At 39.2% G+C, this 17,097-nt stretch overlaps 1 protein-coding gene across 1 annotated transcript in view; it reads right to left on the reverse strand.

Annotated features, from left to right (window-relative positions):
* Positions 1-218: 218 nt before the first annotated feature.
* C10H12orf75 (chromosome 10 C12orf75 homolog) overlaps positions 219-17,097 on the reverse strand; it is a 30,221-nt gene continuing 13,342 nt past the window's right edge. Inside the window, exons 3-6 of the mRNA XM_020287880.2 lie at positions 5,853-5,888; positions 4,990-5,069; positions 4,136-4,181; positions 219-1,140 (exon numbers count right to left, since the gene is read on the reverse strand). Of these exons, the coding sequence (XP_020143469.1) occupies positions 4,177-4,181; positions 4,990-5,069; positions 5,853-5,888 (121 nt within the window). The 3' untranslated portion in view covers positions 219-1,140; positions 4,136-4,176. The remainder of the gene's footprint in view (positions 1,141-4,135; positions 4,182-4,989; positions 5,070-5,852; positions 5,889-17,097) is intronic.

Below are 17,097 nucleotides of genomic sequence, written 5' to 3' on the forward strand. Positions count from 1 at the left end.
TACCTTAGACATTTTAAAAAATCAAGTTGATGTCCCTGTGGTTGTCATATGGACTAAATATATAAGATAATACCTTTCTCCTTGTAAAAAAAATTTTGGTTTTTCACAGTAATCTATACATTATTATCTTTGTACACTGATATATTATAGGCACATATCAGGATGGCATGCGTGACTTCTTTGGAAGTGTTCTTTTGAAAAATAATTAAGAAATCCAGGTGAAGAGGGATAGAAATGTTTTAATTGTTGAAATACATTGGTAAATTGAGTAATTTACAATGCAGTACTAAGTAGATACACTTGTCGTTATCAAATTGAGAACTTTCCAGATACTCACTAACCATCAATCACACGTCCTTAAAAGCAGCATAGAATGAGAATGAACATGATGAGAGGCCATGATCACACAAAGGCAGAATGGGGGACTCGATGGCTAGACGTATTCGTAGTTACATAAGCCTTTGAAAATAAGATTTTAATCAAAAGGTGCACATGGCATGCAAATTTAAGTAGTTTATTTTTAAATATTGCGATTTTTTTCAAATATCGCAATGAAATATATTGCTCCTACTAAAGGAAATCCTCTGACATTTAAATAAAATTTGAAAACCAAACAGTAAAAAAGAGAAAGAGACAGTAGTAAGAAATCGATTTACCAATTTTACAGCTAAAAATTAACGTGGAGTAGAAATAGTGAAAGGTAGCAGACAAATATATTATTTTAGGTAATTCGTGTATAATGCCGTATTATCTTAAGTTATAAATAGAATAAGGATTCTGTTATATAAAAACTATCAAAAAAGGATCAGTGAAAAGACATGACCTCCATGGACGGTGCTGAATGGCCGGGGTGATGATGCCACGGAGCACAGCAGCCCAGGCCAGGCGACAGCAGCCTCCGTGACAACTAGTTAACTGGTCTTTCGCAGGTGGATCACAGAAAGTTCCACACGTGAGTGTACTGTCTAACCAATTCCCTTCTATGACCACGGCATTCTACCTGTACCCATGGTTTTAAGGATACAGTTAAGATTTTGGGGGGCAGGAGAGGGAAGGACAACTGCTTAGAATGTCCTAGGAAATGTCTGTGCACATGACAATGTCCCACGGGGCCAAATCCCATCCAAATTGATCAGCAAGCTATGAAGGCAATAAACAGAAGAGGAGAAAAGAGTTAGCAAACTGGAAAAGGTACAACCTAGATATTTCAGCCCTGAGCCATTTTTTTTTAAGCAAAGCACATATTCAGCAATCACCCAACATTTATTTACAACTTATAGACAGCCATCAGAGTGCTAACCACTGCTGACATTTATATAAAGAGACAACGTCAGACAGAGAAGAGACTTATAAATTTGCAAGTAAAATGTAACACGACAAACAATGCCCAAACCTAGCTGCATGTATGTCAGTATCACCCAAATAAAAACTACAGACTGTTCGGCCACAGTCCCATCCCTTCCCTACTTGGTCAGAACCTGCTGGGGGAGCCTGGCCATCCACATTGCGTGGCATTCCCCCCACCAGGGGATTTTGACGCAGCCAGTCTGTCCAGTGGCGGCCATCCATTGGCACTTGAGAACCACTCCTTTAAGCTCCTCTGTGCTGAAAGGACTCTGCATATCTACATGGGCACAACTGTAACCCTAGAGTCATCTGTAGAAGAAACCACACATTTGAATCGTGATATAGGTAATTTTAAGGGATTCTGAAATCATCCTTCAGTTTGTTTCAAAAAGTAACCAAATCAACTTTAAACTTTGGTCATTGAGTGAGTTCAGAGACAGCTTTACATGTTAGATCAAAAAACAACAACAACAAAAAAAAAACAAACAAAAAACAGGATCTCCAATCCTTTCCCTAAAATGTCTCCTCTCCAAAGGACAGTCTCATCATCAGAGTTTCTGCTTCAACCTGGGCCTAGAAAGCCATGAACTCAGACTTGTCACTCATAAGTACCACAATGGACTCAGCAACTAAGAAAAATAAATAGCCTTTCAACTTAAAAAACTTTTCAGATACTTCAAAGGAGACAGAAGAAAGGCCAGGATCAGACTAATTGTTCAGAAATAGAATTAAAGAATAAGGAAAACTGAGAAGAGATAGAGGTGGCAATAAAATAATGTATATTTATAGCCATGAACAGTAAGGAAATATTTTAGCTAGCTGCCTGAAGTTATGTGGGCTGGCTTACCAGCAATATTGCTAAATTGTTATCAGGGAATTTTAGATCCACCCACAAGGACGAGCAATCATCTTGTCTAACTCTCCCATGAGAAAACAGATTGACAGAAGCTGAGGGGAGTTGAAGGAGAATCATCTAAGATCTGTGTGGGCAGCAGAGCTGCCCAGTCCCCTAATATCTACCTACACAGCACCTCTCTCCACTCTGTCCCTGTGCTTTTTGAAATGCACCTTATTTTCAGGAGGGTAAGCAGTAATAATATATACTTGCTTTAAACTTCTCTTTTGTATTTGATACAAATAATAAAAGTACTTCTATGTAAGGGAAAACTGGCAGGGAACTCAGAAATCTATATGGAGGGTTTAGGACTTATTTAAAATATTCTAGAAATAAGCTAGGTGAGGTGGCTCATGCCTATAATCCTAGCACTTTGGGAGGCCAAAGAGGGAGGATCGTTTGAGGCCAGGAGTTTGAGACCAGTCTGAACAACAGCAAAACTCTGTCTCTGCAAAAACACAGGAAAATTATCCAGGCATGGTGGTGTGCACCTGTAGTCCCAGCTACTGGGGAGGCTGAGGCAAGAGGATTGCTTGAGCCCAGAAGTTTGAGATTGCAGTGAACTGTGATCATGCTACTGCATTCTAGCCCAGGCAACAGAGCAAGACCCTGCCTCAAATAAATAAATAAAATAAAATACTAGAAATAGAAAATCTCCAGCAAATTTTCAAAAAGAAATCCAACACCCTGTGGCCATGAGTACTGGGGAATAAACACCCATAATGTTGTTGCCTTATGAGAAAGTCTTCAAAGAAGTAGCTACCCCAAGGTTGTCGTAGTTCTTGTCAGGAAGAAACTAGTTATGGCTTCTGTGTCCCCTTCCCCCAGCAGGAAAGCTTATCTATCTGTGAACTTGGTCTGCAGTCCCACCCCATCGCAAACACTGACTCCACTACTGGCCTTGGGCAAGAAGTTGGTTCAGTATCAATCAGTCTTGCTTCTGCTCTGCCAATGGTTGGATTTTGGTTATTAAAAAAAATAGTATGGTGATGATGATGACAACAATCACCAATCATCAATCACAATCATCAATTTATGCATTAGATCCATTTTACAGATTACAAAACTGAAGCCATTAAAGGGCAGTAACTTGCCCAACTAGTAAGTGGAAGAGCCTGAATGCAAATCCAAGGTTGTCCGGCTTGCAGAAGAGCAGGGGCTATCTGCGGAAACCACCAGAGGTTCCAGGTGTCACTCAGCAAGACTGAAACACAGTGGGGATCCAAGCATCACATGCGTTGTGCACCAGGTAAACTAAGACCCTTTGCCTCTATGGAAATGCTGTTCTGTGTCTTTTAGAGACTGGTACACAGAGGGTAGTTAATAAATGAAAGCTATTGTTTTTTCTTGGTCTTGTTCTCATTTATTTTATTATAATTCTAGCTCCAAGCTCTTTGCCAGGATCCCAGGTCCACAGTGCTTCATCTTCCAGAAAATGGTTTCTTCTGTCCATATTGGACATGTTTTATAATACCCAACCTGTAAACTGAACGTAGGATTCAGTGTATTAACTAACCCCTGGCTAGTGCCAGACACTTAATATTGATTCTAACCCAATTCCCAGTCCTAGCCTTTCTGGTCTCTCCCTATCATTTCTCAAGTCCTAGGCCCTCAAAGCTTTTGGCAATGAAGAAGGGCGAGTTCTCGGTGTTTTAGGTGGAGAAAATTAAGTTGCATTTTAAACAAAATGAAATGAAAAAAAGAAAGTAGCTGTAAAGAAAATTGATCTGATCATTAACCTCTTCACAATAAAATATACTCGATTCCATAGTATGAGACCCCTTCTTCTAATCCTGAAGTTTAAGATTTCTTAGAAGTATATAGCAATAATATATATAGTCCATTCATCATCAAGACTAAATACATAGAATTATTTAGAAAAACATACAGCACCTCTTGATCTCTTGATTATTGAGTTGTGATGTTATTTTCTTCTAATCTTAAAGAGAAAATTTTAAAAAGTTAAATGTTTAAATTATAAAGAACGTATTCTAATTTCCCACAAAACTACAAACAGTAGTAACATATATGTATTTGCTAGTCTAAATCATAAAGTGGAGAAATAACAATGAGAAACAAACATTGTATGTTAAAAATACTGTTATATAGCCTATGTGCAAAGTAAATATACTAATAGTAAAATATTAAATGTAAAACTATACATCAGATGCATCAGAAAACTCATTGGTACAGTGACTTAGTAAATCAGCATTCTTTATCACGAGCCTTGCTTAAAAATTTACTCCAGCAAGAAGCTACTGATATCTATCAATCATACCTATTCAAAAGGACTTCATTAGCCCCACAATTGCTAATTATTAAAACTCAGAAAATCAAACCTCACTTCATTTAATTATACAATGGACAGTTACTTTTCCTTTAGTCACCAGATTGCTTATCAGTTAGTCCTCTTATATTATAGAAATATAACTTTGTGTGCAACAAAATTTCCATGAACTGACTTAGATGTTAGCTTTCATTTTCACACTGATCATCACCAAAATTAATAAGAAATTAAAAATATCCATGGAGCATAACCACGAATAAAAGCTAAATTTTGCTCTGAAATTCCTCTTAACCATGTAGATGGCCATTTCAACAAATGATTACAATGAACAGGCAGTACTTATAGATGGTCCACTGCAACTAATATGTAGGTCGAGTCAGGTAAGCTGAAATATAAATTTCATAGTTTTTCATAAAACATAAATATATAGACGACATAAATACCACATGATTTCACTTACTTTTCCGTACGGTCTTTGTTTGATTGGACACCATACTGACAGCTTCGGATGGCAGGCCAACGTACACTCCTCCATAATTTCTTCATGGAAAGAAATCAGACCAATTTAAATGGTACTATTTATTCACAGGATGCAACGGAAGCATGGAGTACTTCAAACAATTATATAATTATTTAAATAACTCATGATTTTTCTAAAGCAGAATTTAGAATATTCATGCCCTTAGGAACATAATTGTTTTCCCTGCATTAAAAAGAAGATATATATATAGATATAGATATAGATATATAAAAAGAATATTCTGTTGAATTAGTAGCATTTCTAGATATTTTACTTGCAAAGAGAGAAGAAGTTGGGATGTTATAAGTTAATGTAGTAATGAATATCAGTGGAGAGACATGTTACAGTGATCAATGAACATTTATCAAGAATTCAACGTGGTCAGCACGATAGTAGGTGTGATGGACACACAAAACCATTTTACTTTTAAGGAGATGTAAATGTAAAATTAGGAGAGGAAAAGTTTAGGAGTAATGACAGTAGATTGTGGGTAATCACAGGAGGAGTGGGAAGACGGAAAAGGCTGAGAGCATGCAGGGAAGCCACCTGGTTAGGGACAGTAGCACAATCAAAGGCCATAGGATGGAAATTAACATGGGCCATGTGCACAGGACAAAAACCACACTTGTTTGAAAGCAGCAAAGGTTATGAATCCTGAGTAAGTTCCTTTTCAGATCACAGGCTTCAACCTGTATTCTCTGTGCCAAAAGTTTTCCTGGTGGAATCTGTATTATTGGTAATGTGCTATAATGCATTAAATTCATGAGGTGTGGCTAAAATTATTCAAATTAAACCAAACATACCTCCTCTTGTCATCTTCTGTTATTGATTCTTCTGTTCTAAAAGGTCAAAAACATTTGCTATGAGATGCTTGGTGACATAGTCTGAGACTTCATTTTTGGTAATAAGAAAAAAGGGACCCCGGATTAAAGTCAATTTTGTTTATTTCAAGAGTTCCCACCAGTCTTAAGTGTAAGACCCAAAACTATTCATCAGTTATTTCTGTAACACAGTATTCTAAGTCCACCTCAAATGTTCACACAATAAAACCTTGTTGATTTTCTATTCAGCAAATATGCAAATCCAGAAAATGCCAAAAAGCCCAATTGCCAAACAAAACGAAAGCTGAGGGCAGCCGGGATTGGAAAGTAGCCTAAGTTCTCTTCTTGGCCGTGGCATTGGCTCTGTATGTGACAGACAGGAAGCTGCCTGTGAAATGGGGGAGTCGAGCAGATGATACCCAAAGTCCCTTCCAGCCTAACACACTAGGAATTGGGGTCTTTTATGCCAGCTCAGTGGCATAACTATAGGTATCAAAAGATTTCTTTAGTGCAAAAAGAGTTAATGCCCATTTGATTTCCTTTCATCTAAAAACACAAACCGTTTTATACATGACCTATTACAAAAACAAGGGAAGAAATGTTTAAAACGAAGCTTCTAGAGGGAATCACTACTTTAAAACACACAGCATTAGAGGAATCCATGTTCTACTAGAATTCTTTGGCATAGTTCTAAGAAGATCAGGGAGCTTTTTTGAAGCTCTAGTTAGTACGCATACATTACTTTTCTGAAAGACAAAAAAACTCAGCAAGACCCAAATGTATCAGACTGAGCTCAAACTATAATCCTAAGGGGCTTCAGTCAAGAAGAAAGACTGGAAACATCTAAACATCTTCATTGAATCTTCTGATTGAGAGATTGTCTTCCTGTCACCCACTTAAAAGTTGTGAATATTTCAAATGTAACTATATGTGCATGAGATTTTTGCTTTATTGCAACAGACAGTAACTTCAAATCTATAAAGAAGGAAAATGTAGATTTGGCAATTATCTGATAAATGCTGGTCATGAACAGCTAATACTCCAATAAAATGCAAACTCCACCTTGAGATCTAATTTATCCAAACTGAGTATAACCTAAATTCACCAGATAGTTAACTTCATTTACCACTTGCTAAAGCTGGATCGTTTTTTAATTCAAAAGTGTCAAAGCCATCTGTATTAGAAATGGTGTTATGCTTATTGATGTGGTATAAGAAAGTGTTGTTTGCTACTTTTAATTAAAATGGATTTAAACTCTTAAGTATAGATATTGGGGAAGTGATGGTGACAAGCTTGCTCAAGATATTAGAACTGTTTACTTTGGTCCTGAGTGGCTAACATTATCATAAAATCATTTTTGAAGCTGTATATAAATGGTAGTCTTAGACACAAACAATGTTTCATATTTTCTGCCACAGCTATTCTTTTCACATCCAATTCTGTATCTGTTTATTTTAATTAATTATTCAACATCCTAAAACCCAATTTGTGTTCCCCCTTATAAAAGTAATCAACAACCTTACAAACCTGACTGGCAGGAAATGATAACATAGCAGCCATACTTTTGGGATAATAAATTCAGCTTGGGATATAATACAAAATCTTTAGAAATACCATTTATGTTAAGTGAAATAAGTCAGGAACAGAAAGTTAAATACCACATGTTCTTACTCATATGTGGAAACTAAAAAAAGTTGATCTCATAGAAGTAAAAAGTAGAACAGGATATCAGAGGCTGGAAAGGGAAAGGGGGAGAAGAAGATAGGGAGCAGTTTACTAAAGGATACAAAATTACAGCTAGATAGGAAGAAACATTTATAACACTGTAGGATGTGTTCTGTAGCACTGTAGATGGCTACAGTTAACAACAATATATAGTTTCAAATAGCTGGAAGGAGTATATTGAATGTTTCCAACACAAAAGGTGATAAATATTCAAGATCCCAGTTACCCTGATCTCATCACTGTGCATTACATGTATTGAAACATCACCATGTATACCCCATAAGTATGTACAATTATTGTGTCAGTTAAAAATAATAAAATAAAATTATATCCATTAAAAATAATTAAAATACCATTTCTAAGATGTCCTTTTTTTTTTTAAGAGGGAACCCAATTCTAGAAATTACTACCCAAATTCTTAGTGAAAGCCAACCTTAGCCTTGAATATTCCTCCCCTCAATTAATGAGACTTCCTGAGACCAAAACCCCTTCCTTTCTGGGCAGCTGCTCTTTTTGAGCCGTCCCGCTCCCTCTCTCTTGAGAGAGTGTACTTTCACTTTCACTAAAAGCTGCTTGCTTTGCCTTACATGGTGTGTCCTTTCTTCCATTGATCACCAAAGGCCTGCGAGAACCTCCACTTGGAGGATAGTAACGTGTGCCATCATCGTGGGCACACTCAGATTTCTGCTGGGCTTCAGAAGTAATGAAAATAGTGTATAGTCCTCCTTCAACCCTGAGGGTCCAGATCAAATTCCCCCGACTTTCAACACATTTTGGAGTTGTTGAAAAGATAAATCCTCAGTTGATCATTTAAACATGACTCACTCTTGCAGAGGAAGATATTGCTTAGTGATGTGTATTTTATCAAAGCTGGCCTGACCATTGGCATGCCAGAAAAAGAAGTAGGAAAAAAAAAAAAAAAGAAAACATAATGCAACTGATCATGGGCAACCACTGTAACCACAATTATAGATAGATGGCTTCAGGTTCCCTTTTATCTCAGAATTTCCATCACTTCTGCTTCTAGCCCACTTCCTGTGAACTTGCTAAAACCAGCATGGTGCTCTTCTTGCCTTTCTCAGACTGAATATCTGTATTGATCCAGATTCTCCAGGTAGTTATGCACCTTCTGTTTCATACTAGCTTTGTAGACTTTTCCTGAATGAATCAGAGAGACTGAGTGTCTCCCTAACCATAAATAAGCTCTACCTTTTTTTATTATTATTATTAAGAGATGGAGTCTTGCTCTGCCACCCAGGCTAGAGTGCTGTGGCACGATCACAGCTCACTACAGCCTCCTGGGCTTAAGTGATCCATCTGCCTCAACCTCCAGAGTAGCTGGGACTCCAGGCAGGATCCACAACACTTGGCAGCTCTGCCTTCTTTTAAGTCAGGGATCCCGATGGTGGGCTGCCTCCAACCTGCTACTCAACTGTGGTTGCTCTTTGGGGCAACCTTACCTCTCCTTTTTTTCATTAATGTATTTTGTCCATGCCTATTTAAAACCAAATATCTGTATGGAACACCTAAACCCTGCAATCACTTTACACTACTATGATGTTCATCTTATCAATAACTATAACTTTCATCAAGTGCAACCTTATTCAGAGTTAATACATAAAAATAAACCACTACTCCCTTCTTCCTCAGTAATAACACAGTAATCAAAATATTTTCATCACTATACTTGCTTAGTTTCTGGATTGTATAAAACAGCTAACCCCAGTGACCAAAAGGTTTCCACAATAAAATAATGGAACCATGTCATGTTAAAGGACAAATACAGATGACAAATATCAGACACCAGCCAGCCACTCCAATTACCATCTTCTAACTCATCCTAGCTACAACTTGCCTGAAAATACAGAAAGTTCTCACTTCCCTTAGCCTTCCAGAAATAGCAAAGATATGTGGCAAAACAATGATTTATTTTTACTTATTCATCAAGAAAAATGTTCTAAGTATAAAGCTATTCTTATTAGAGCTGATCTAAAAAGCAGAAAAACAGCCTGTAGTCTTTTCTTTTTCCATATTTGCAGTGTCACTAAAGAGGCTAAACTTATTTTGTTTTGTAAACAGTACAAATTGAATATGGAAACCTTTGGAGACCATACAATTAGCTCTAATGATCTATTCTTGGTTACCATTCATGATAATCTTTTGGAACAGGTTTATTAATTGACTATGTTTACTTCCCTCTACACTACAATTCTCCAGATGAAAGTGTAATCATTTAATTTTCTTTATAATATGTTTTTACTATGATTCCTGCTTTAGGGGTGATTCTAATCAATTCTAGCAAACACTTAATTACATATGATTTTTAATGAATTACGTCTTCCCATTGACTGTTTTGGTCTGTGTTTAATTTTATTCATTTCTTCACAACTACAAAACCTCTTTGGACAGTTTTCTTTCAGTCTCTCTCCCTGGATAAGCCCTTTGGCCCACATTGGTCCCTTTCTTTATTCTACAATGTGTTCCTGGAGAACATGAGTCATACTCACTTCAAAGAAATGCTTTCAACTTCTCTTTGTAAGGAGGCAATGCACCAACTGCATTGTCCCTACCCTCCTAGATGTTCTCTTTCTAAGGGGAACACAGTGTTAGGGACTACTTCAGCTTTGGCTGTAGAAGTATCATTTGCTACAAGGAAGGCAGGAATGCTCTCTCTGTGGCCTTACTTTAAAAACCTTGCTCTTCCTTGATAGCACCACTTTTCTCAAAACCTCAGAAATATGCAGCTTGTTTGCACATATCCCAGTATCTCCAAACAGGAGATGGAAGCCCACATGCTCATTTCCCTGCAGAGTGATTTCAGATGGGGCAATTTCACCTTCTTCCCAACACTCTCATTTTTTGAATCTCAACTCTGCTATTACTGTCACAAATGCACTAAAGATTTTTGGCCCTGACCTAAAGTTTTTCTTTCTGGCCACCATTATGTTGGTCAATTTAAAAAATCCATGAAAACCACCTCTCACCTCCTATTTTACTAACTTCCTTCATCTCAACAACTTCTACGGCCACTCTGGTAACCTGCTCCCATGGCTGCTCCATGGAGCTTAGCTGCTAGAACCACTCTACCACACACATCTCAGAGTGGAAAATCCCACTCCCTAGGGAGAAAAATATTTTCCTTCCGATCTTCCCAAGCCTGTTTCTCATTGCAGCATCACCTCCCGTTCATCCGCCCCTGCCCGTTCCCACCACCCACCGGCCCTCAGGCTCCCCTCGCAGTCCAGCATTTCAGGGGCACTTGCTGGCCACCACCTCTCCCTGTCACCCCCGGATTAACCCATCTATCCGCTTTCTCTCTTCCTGCTCCTATTTTACCGGGTCCTACTTCAGGAAAATCTAACCACGGCTACCAGTGGGAATATATGATTTCTAACCACAGCAAGGCCCTGGGCCTTCTGCTGTCAGGTGTTCGTGACAAGAGGCTCTGCCAAACCTTCAACAACCCTCCAACCACCTAATGATGATAGCTGTCACTTGGGGGCAACCAGCACAAGGCCAAGAATTACCCTAGGATCCTGGATATACTGTATCTATAACCCGCATATCTTTTCAGCAGTTACTTCCCCTCTCCGTGCCCCCAACTCACCTGTTAAAGGAAACACCATGAGATTGTCGTGGGTATGGAATGAGATATGTACAGAAAATGCTGGAAATGAGTATGTGGCACACAGTCCTCGATAAAGACTAGCTACTAACATAAGAATGATGACGGTAACGATAAAGATGATCACCTGCACAGTCATTGTCCCAACTGTACAGGTAGTCATACTAAAGACACAATGTCACACGGCTAGTAAATGGTGAAGGGGATTTTAAACACAGGACTCTCTGCCTCCAAATGCAGGTGTTTTCCTTAGAACTTCAGCCCTATCTTCTTCACCCTCAGCCTGGGCTCCCACCTACACAGATGAGAAAAGAGCCCATCAGATACCTTCAGGTTTGTAACTACAGGGGTAAAGAGAGCTCAGCTGACATGCCTGCATTAGACAAGGGAAATTTATAAAGGAGTCCCAGGAAACTCAACATAAGAGATTGGTTCCAGTGTATTTCATTCCAAAATATTTTTCTCTACAGTTGCTGTCTTCCATAACAATAAAATAGCTTTGCCAAGAAAGGATTTTTTTTTTTTTTTTTTGAGACAAGAGTCTCACTCTGTCACTCCAGGTAGAGTGCGGTGGCTTCATCGTAGCTCACTGCAGCCTCAAACTCCTGGGCTCAAGCGATCCTCCTGCCTCAGCCTCCCAAGTAGCTGGGACTACAGGCATGCACCACAATGCTGGCTATTTTTTTCTATTTTTAGTAGAGACGGTGTCTCACTTTTGCTCAGGCTGGTGTCAAAGTCCTGAGCTCAACTAATCCTCCCACCTCAGCCTCCCAGAGTGCTAGGATTACAGGAGTGAGCCACTGCGCCTGGCCCCAAGATAGGAATTTTAATAAAATTCACTTTATGAGTTTTAAGTGAAAAAAGTGAATTCTCTTGTTTAAATGGAGTGGCCATGATCTTTTATTTTCAACAGCAAACATTACATTTGCATCCACTTATTTAATGCTATTTCTTATTTGAAACATATTCATACTAATATTGCTTAAACTTTAAATCAAGAGTTTTTTTTAAGCAACATGAAAATTGACCTACATAGAGAACATGCTTTGTTTCTGCCTGTCCAGTTACAGACAACTGCCCCTCTCTTTTGGTAATGGCATCCCAATTTCTCTTTGGGAACCACCACTCTCCCATGCTTTGGCCATATGGTTAGGTGGGGCTGATCACACTGATTGGCTCCAACAGTGAGCACATGACCTGGGCCTGGCCAATGAGAAAGAATCCCACATTCTCCTGGCCCACTGACCAATTCAGAGGTGGGCACATGGCCCAACCAGCCAATAAGAGCCTAGCCCCTAAGAATTTAGTCAAAGTGCTGGGAAAAGAGGAGCTATTTTTCCACAGGAATTTCTAAGCAGTCACCATTTCATATCTGTCACCATTTGGGAAAAGCTGCCTAAGAATAAAGCCAAAAACAAGAAAGCAGAGATAAAGAGAGTTTCTCCCTATCATTTGATTACCTGAATCCAACTGCGACTAGAGCCAAATCCCTGGAGCTTTTCCACTACACATGCCAATAAATTCCTTTTTGTTTGTTTGTTTAGACCAGTTTAAACTGGGCTTCTGCCATTTCCTACCAAAAATATCCCAACACACACTATTGGTGCCAGATAGTTAAGGATTCGCTGAAATAAAAGGAAAACATGGTTGATTCTGGCAGGTTTGTGAAAACAGTCACATTGAATTCACTTCTGTTTTTTCATCATTGTTCAGTATGTGACAGCCTTTGATTTAATCTTAAAGAGACAGAGAGAGAGAGAAAAAGAAAGTTTCACTCCCTAATATGCACATGGGTCTGTCTTAGGGTGATTCGATTCCTATATATCGTCACCATACTTTCAAGTTTCTAAGATTAACCCTCTATGTATGTTTTGAAACCTTCTAGGCTGTTCTAGGATCCATTTCCATCACTATTCTCTCCCTCACCACAGAAAACCCCTCCCCACACCATCCTCAGCTTTTCTTACACTGCTGGTTCCTCCTTTAACCTAAGGATACACTCACATCTCCACACACACACAAAAAAAAAAACACATAGAAAAGGAAAAACAAACTTCAATATACAAAATCATCCAGACTCACAATTAGGCAGAAATAAAAACAAAATAAAAAACTTGAAGAAAACAGTGTAAAAAGTTCATGAGGATTGTCTCTGGTGGTAAGACCATAGCTGAATTTTTCTCTTTAAAAAAATACTTTTTTGTACTTTCCAAATATTCTTGGTATTCCTTTTATAGTAGAAATACATATTTTTAAAATATGCTTCCTCTTAAGGCTACCAACATCTTTCCATCCTTCACAGCCAAACATCATAAAATGAATGGCCCGGGTCACTTGCTCCACTTCCTCGACGAGCCTCGCTCACCTGCACTTTGGCTCAGTTATTACTCACACCACTCAACTGACAGGACAGTCCCCAAGGCGGCCATTGTGGCCGTTGTTCCTCTTCCTCCTCCGGCCCACTCAACCTCTTTGGATTATCAGCCATCCCTGCCCTTGGCTCAAGTTTGAACGGCAGCGTTATCCTGAGATTTTCCTTCCTTTCCTTCCCCAATTCAGTCATTCAGCCAATCTTACCAAGCGTGTTTTCTCATGTACCTTGCATGCATCCCCTCTTCCTCGTTCCCATAACAACGATCCGCCATTGGACGCTCTCATGGCCTCGCCTCCATTATTCCTCTGTGCCTGCACCTCCCCCATCTCACGTATCATGCTTTGGGAGTTATCCCCTGAAAACTCAAACATAATCATTTAATTCCTCCACCTTAAAACCTCTAACAGCCCTTGAATGCATATGAAATCAAGTACAATTATTGGCCTGGCACCCAAGTCCCTTCACAAGCCGGCCCCGCCATCAACCTCACCTTTCACTTCTGCCCAACCTGGGCCGTGGGCTCCAGGGGAAACCAAGTGGCTGGCTGCTCCCAGAACACCTCTCTTGTGCCCCATGAGGTTGTCTCGCTGCTCTGCTCTCTGGCCCGCTTGCATTCTTCCCTTCTCTGCAAGAACTCTTGCTCATCCCAAGACTCTGACCAGCATTAAATTCTATATTTTATTTATTTATTTATTTATTTTTAGTTCATGTCGTTTGGTAAATTCTATACTATAATAACTAGCATTTCTCTCATTATATTTGGTCCCTAGTAGGCAGTGATCTACTTTAGGACAGAAATACCATTTTAATTGTCATTATAAACTGACTTCTGGCCTACAGAAAATAGGCCAATAAGTAGGAAAAAAGAGAGGTGGTAAAAACTGCAGACTTTTCCTAAAGAATTGATTTTTTGGCCAGGCGCGGTGGCTCACACCTGTAATCCTAGCACTCTGGGAAGCCGAGGTGGGCAGATTGCTGGAGGTCAGGAGTTTGAAACCAGCCTGAGCAAGAGCGAGACCCTGTCTCTACTATAAGTAGAAAGAAATTAATTGGCCAACTAATTAATATATATAGAAAAAATTAGCCGGGCATGGTGGCACATGCCTGTAGTCCCAGCTACTCAGAGGCTGAGGCAGAAGGATTGCTTGAGCCCAGGAGTTTAAGGCTGCTGTGAGCTATGCTGATGCAACGGCACTGGACAACAAAGTGAGACTCTGTCTCAAAAAAAAAAGAATTGATTTTTTGATATATCTTAAAGGAGTAATTACAATATTTCTGGCTTCCAAAAATAACTGTAATTCTCCCAAAGGACTTTCATGTGATCTGTATAATATGGTGGTTGCCCTACTGAAAGTTTTCTACACTCAGAACCCATTATGTTATTTTGGCCACTTTTTTGGTCTGGGATCAGTTTATTTAAATAAATGTTTTAAAAAATTTAATCTTCATAATAAAAATTTGTCATCTTAATTTCTTAGCTCTTCATTCATTCACGGCATCACCTAATGTTATAGTTAGGTGATACTATAACCTAATGTTATAGTTAAGATTTATAAATCTATAGCTTCTACTTTTAAAGTATTGAATGTGTCTGAATATACCTTTTGTGCAAGGAAAAGTAATATAGTATTCAACATTTTCCAATTAAATTTGCTTCATTTATTTTTTAAAGGGTTATTTATTCAATAAAATTATGTTTATTTGGTTATAGGGCATACAATGAGGTATAATCACAGAAAACTTAAATCTCAAGAATTCAGGATTTTAAAAAGTAGTTAAATGGCATCTCACATCCTGGAATAGTTAATTCCATTGAAAAAAATCATCTCTAAATTTTATTAGAAATTTCCATCCTCCCTATATAAAGAAGAAGTCATGAAATCACTCTCTCCTTTAAGGGAAATGATGGACTTCATCCAACAACTATTTATTAAACACTATGTTCAAAGCATGATACCACCAAAGCACATTAAAACGGGTAAGGCATTCCACCACACTCAATTCCCCAGGGGGAAAAGACAAGAGCATGAATAACTACATACAGGGGTCCTCAAACTTTTTAAACAGGGGGCCAGTTCACTCTCCCTCAAACCGTTGGAGGGCCGGACTATAGTTTAAAAAAGCTATGAACAAATTCCTATGCACACTGCACATATCTTATTTTGAAGTCAAAAAACAAACAGGCAAAAACACCCGCATGTGGCCCATGGGCCGTAGTTTGAAGACGCCTGAACTACAATATAAACCCAATACGATTCTTCAGAAGAAAGGTCCCAAATGCTGTCAAAGTTCAGAAGCAAAAGACTCTATCTCCAGTTGAGAGATCCTGGAAATAGTTCTCACAAAGAATAAGACATAATCCCTGAAGAATAGATGGCAATTTTGCAAACAGAACTGGAGAAAAGGCCATTCCAGGCAGTGGGAACAGCAAAAAAACGGGGGACAGAAAACGTGAGGTTGGTGTGAGCCCAAGTGTAGTCTGCGCTTCCTCCCCAGTCAGTACTTGGCTTTGCTCCTCCCACACCACGCAGAGCCAGTCAGCATAAGGCGGAAACATAAAGGGTTATCCTATTTGCAGTGCATCCTAGGCTCAATCCAGCGGCAATGGAGAATAGGCCCTGAGCAGAGGTCCTACAAGTGCAAGGCAGTGCTTGAGAAAAATTAATCTGGCAACAACACAAAGAGATGGAAGGGGAGCCTGTTGGAGAGATCCCCGTACTACAACAGTAGCAATAAGGGAAGGATGCAGAGCTCACTGTTGCTAAGTGTTTTGGTGATAAACTCAAAGACTGCAACCAGGAGTTTGAAGCAATCTATGACAGCTTCCTTTATACCTAAAGTTCCATATAAAATGCATATTTAATTCCCAGAAAACTTTGCAACCCCATTCTAACCTTCTCCGAATTCTTCTTTGTAGTAAGAAAGTCTGACGTTACATGTGATGTCTGATCACTGACAGCTTTCAAGCTTCATCACTCCCCCTATTGACCCACATCTGTGCAAGCTGTAGGAAAACCCGGGCAGGTCTTCCCTGTGCCAGCAGGAAGATCAAACCCCACTCCATGCATAAGAGCCCTCACTCTACCCCCTCCTCAATGGCAATAAAAACCAAAGTCACTCACCCCTACCTTCACTCAAGCTGAGTAGAGCAGTTTGGGGGCCTCTCCTGCTCTCCCCAGAAAGCCTTGTTATGTGAGTAATAAATCTTGTCATATCCTCCTGAGATGGTATGGTGCCATGAGTCTTGACATCCAACCCAGTTTGGTGTGGGAGGGTGGATCCCACACTCCATGGAATAAACACAAACGCTCTTAAATAGTGAACTATGATACCATCCTTACTATATCCAGATTAGAAATATGAAGATGCAGAAAGGAAGGGCATGACAGAAATATTGAAAGGTTCTGAGCTCCAGAAGCCTTGCACTGGGAGACCCTCCTTTATTAAATGTGCCATGGTCTAAAGATCAGCTCAATGGTGACAATGTTGAATGGGCACATACA

This window comes from Microcebus murinus, chromosome 10, assembly GCF_040939455.1.
Source record: "Microcebus murinus isolate Inina chromosome 10, M.murinus_Inina_mat1.0, whole genome shotgun sequence".
NCBI lineage: Eukaryota > Metazoa > Chordata > Mammalia > Primates > Cheirogaleidae > Microcebus > Microcebus murinus.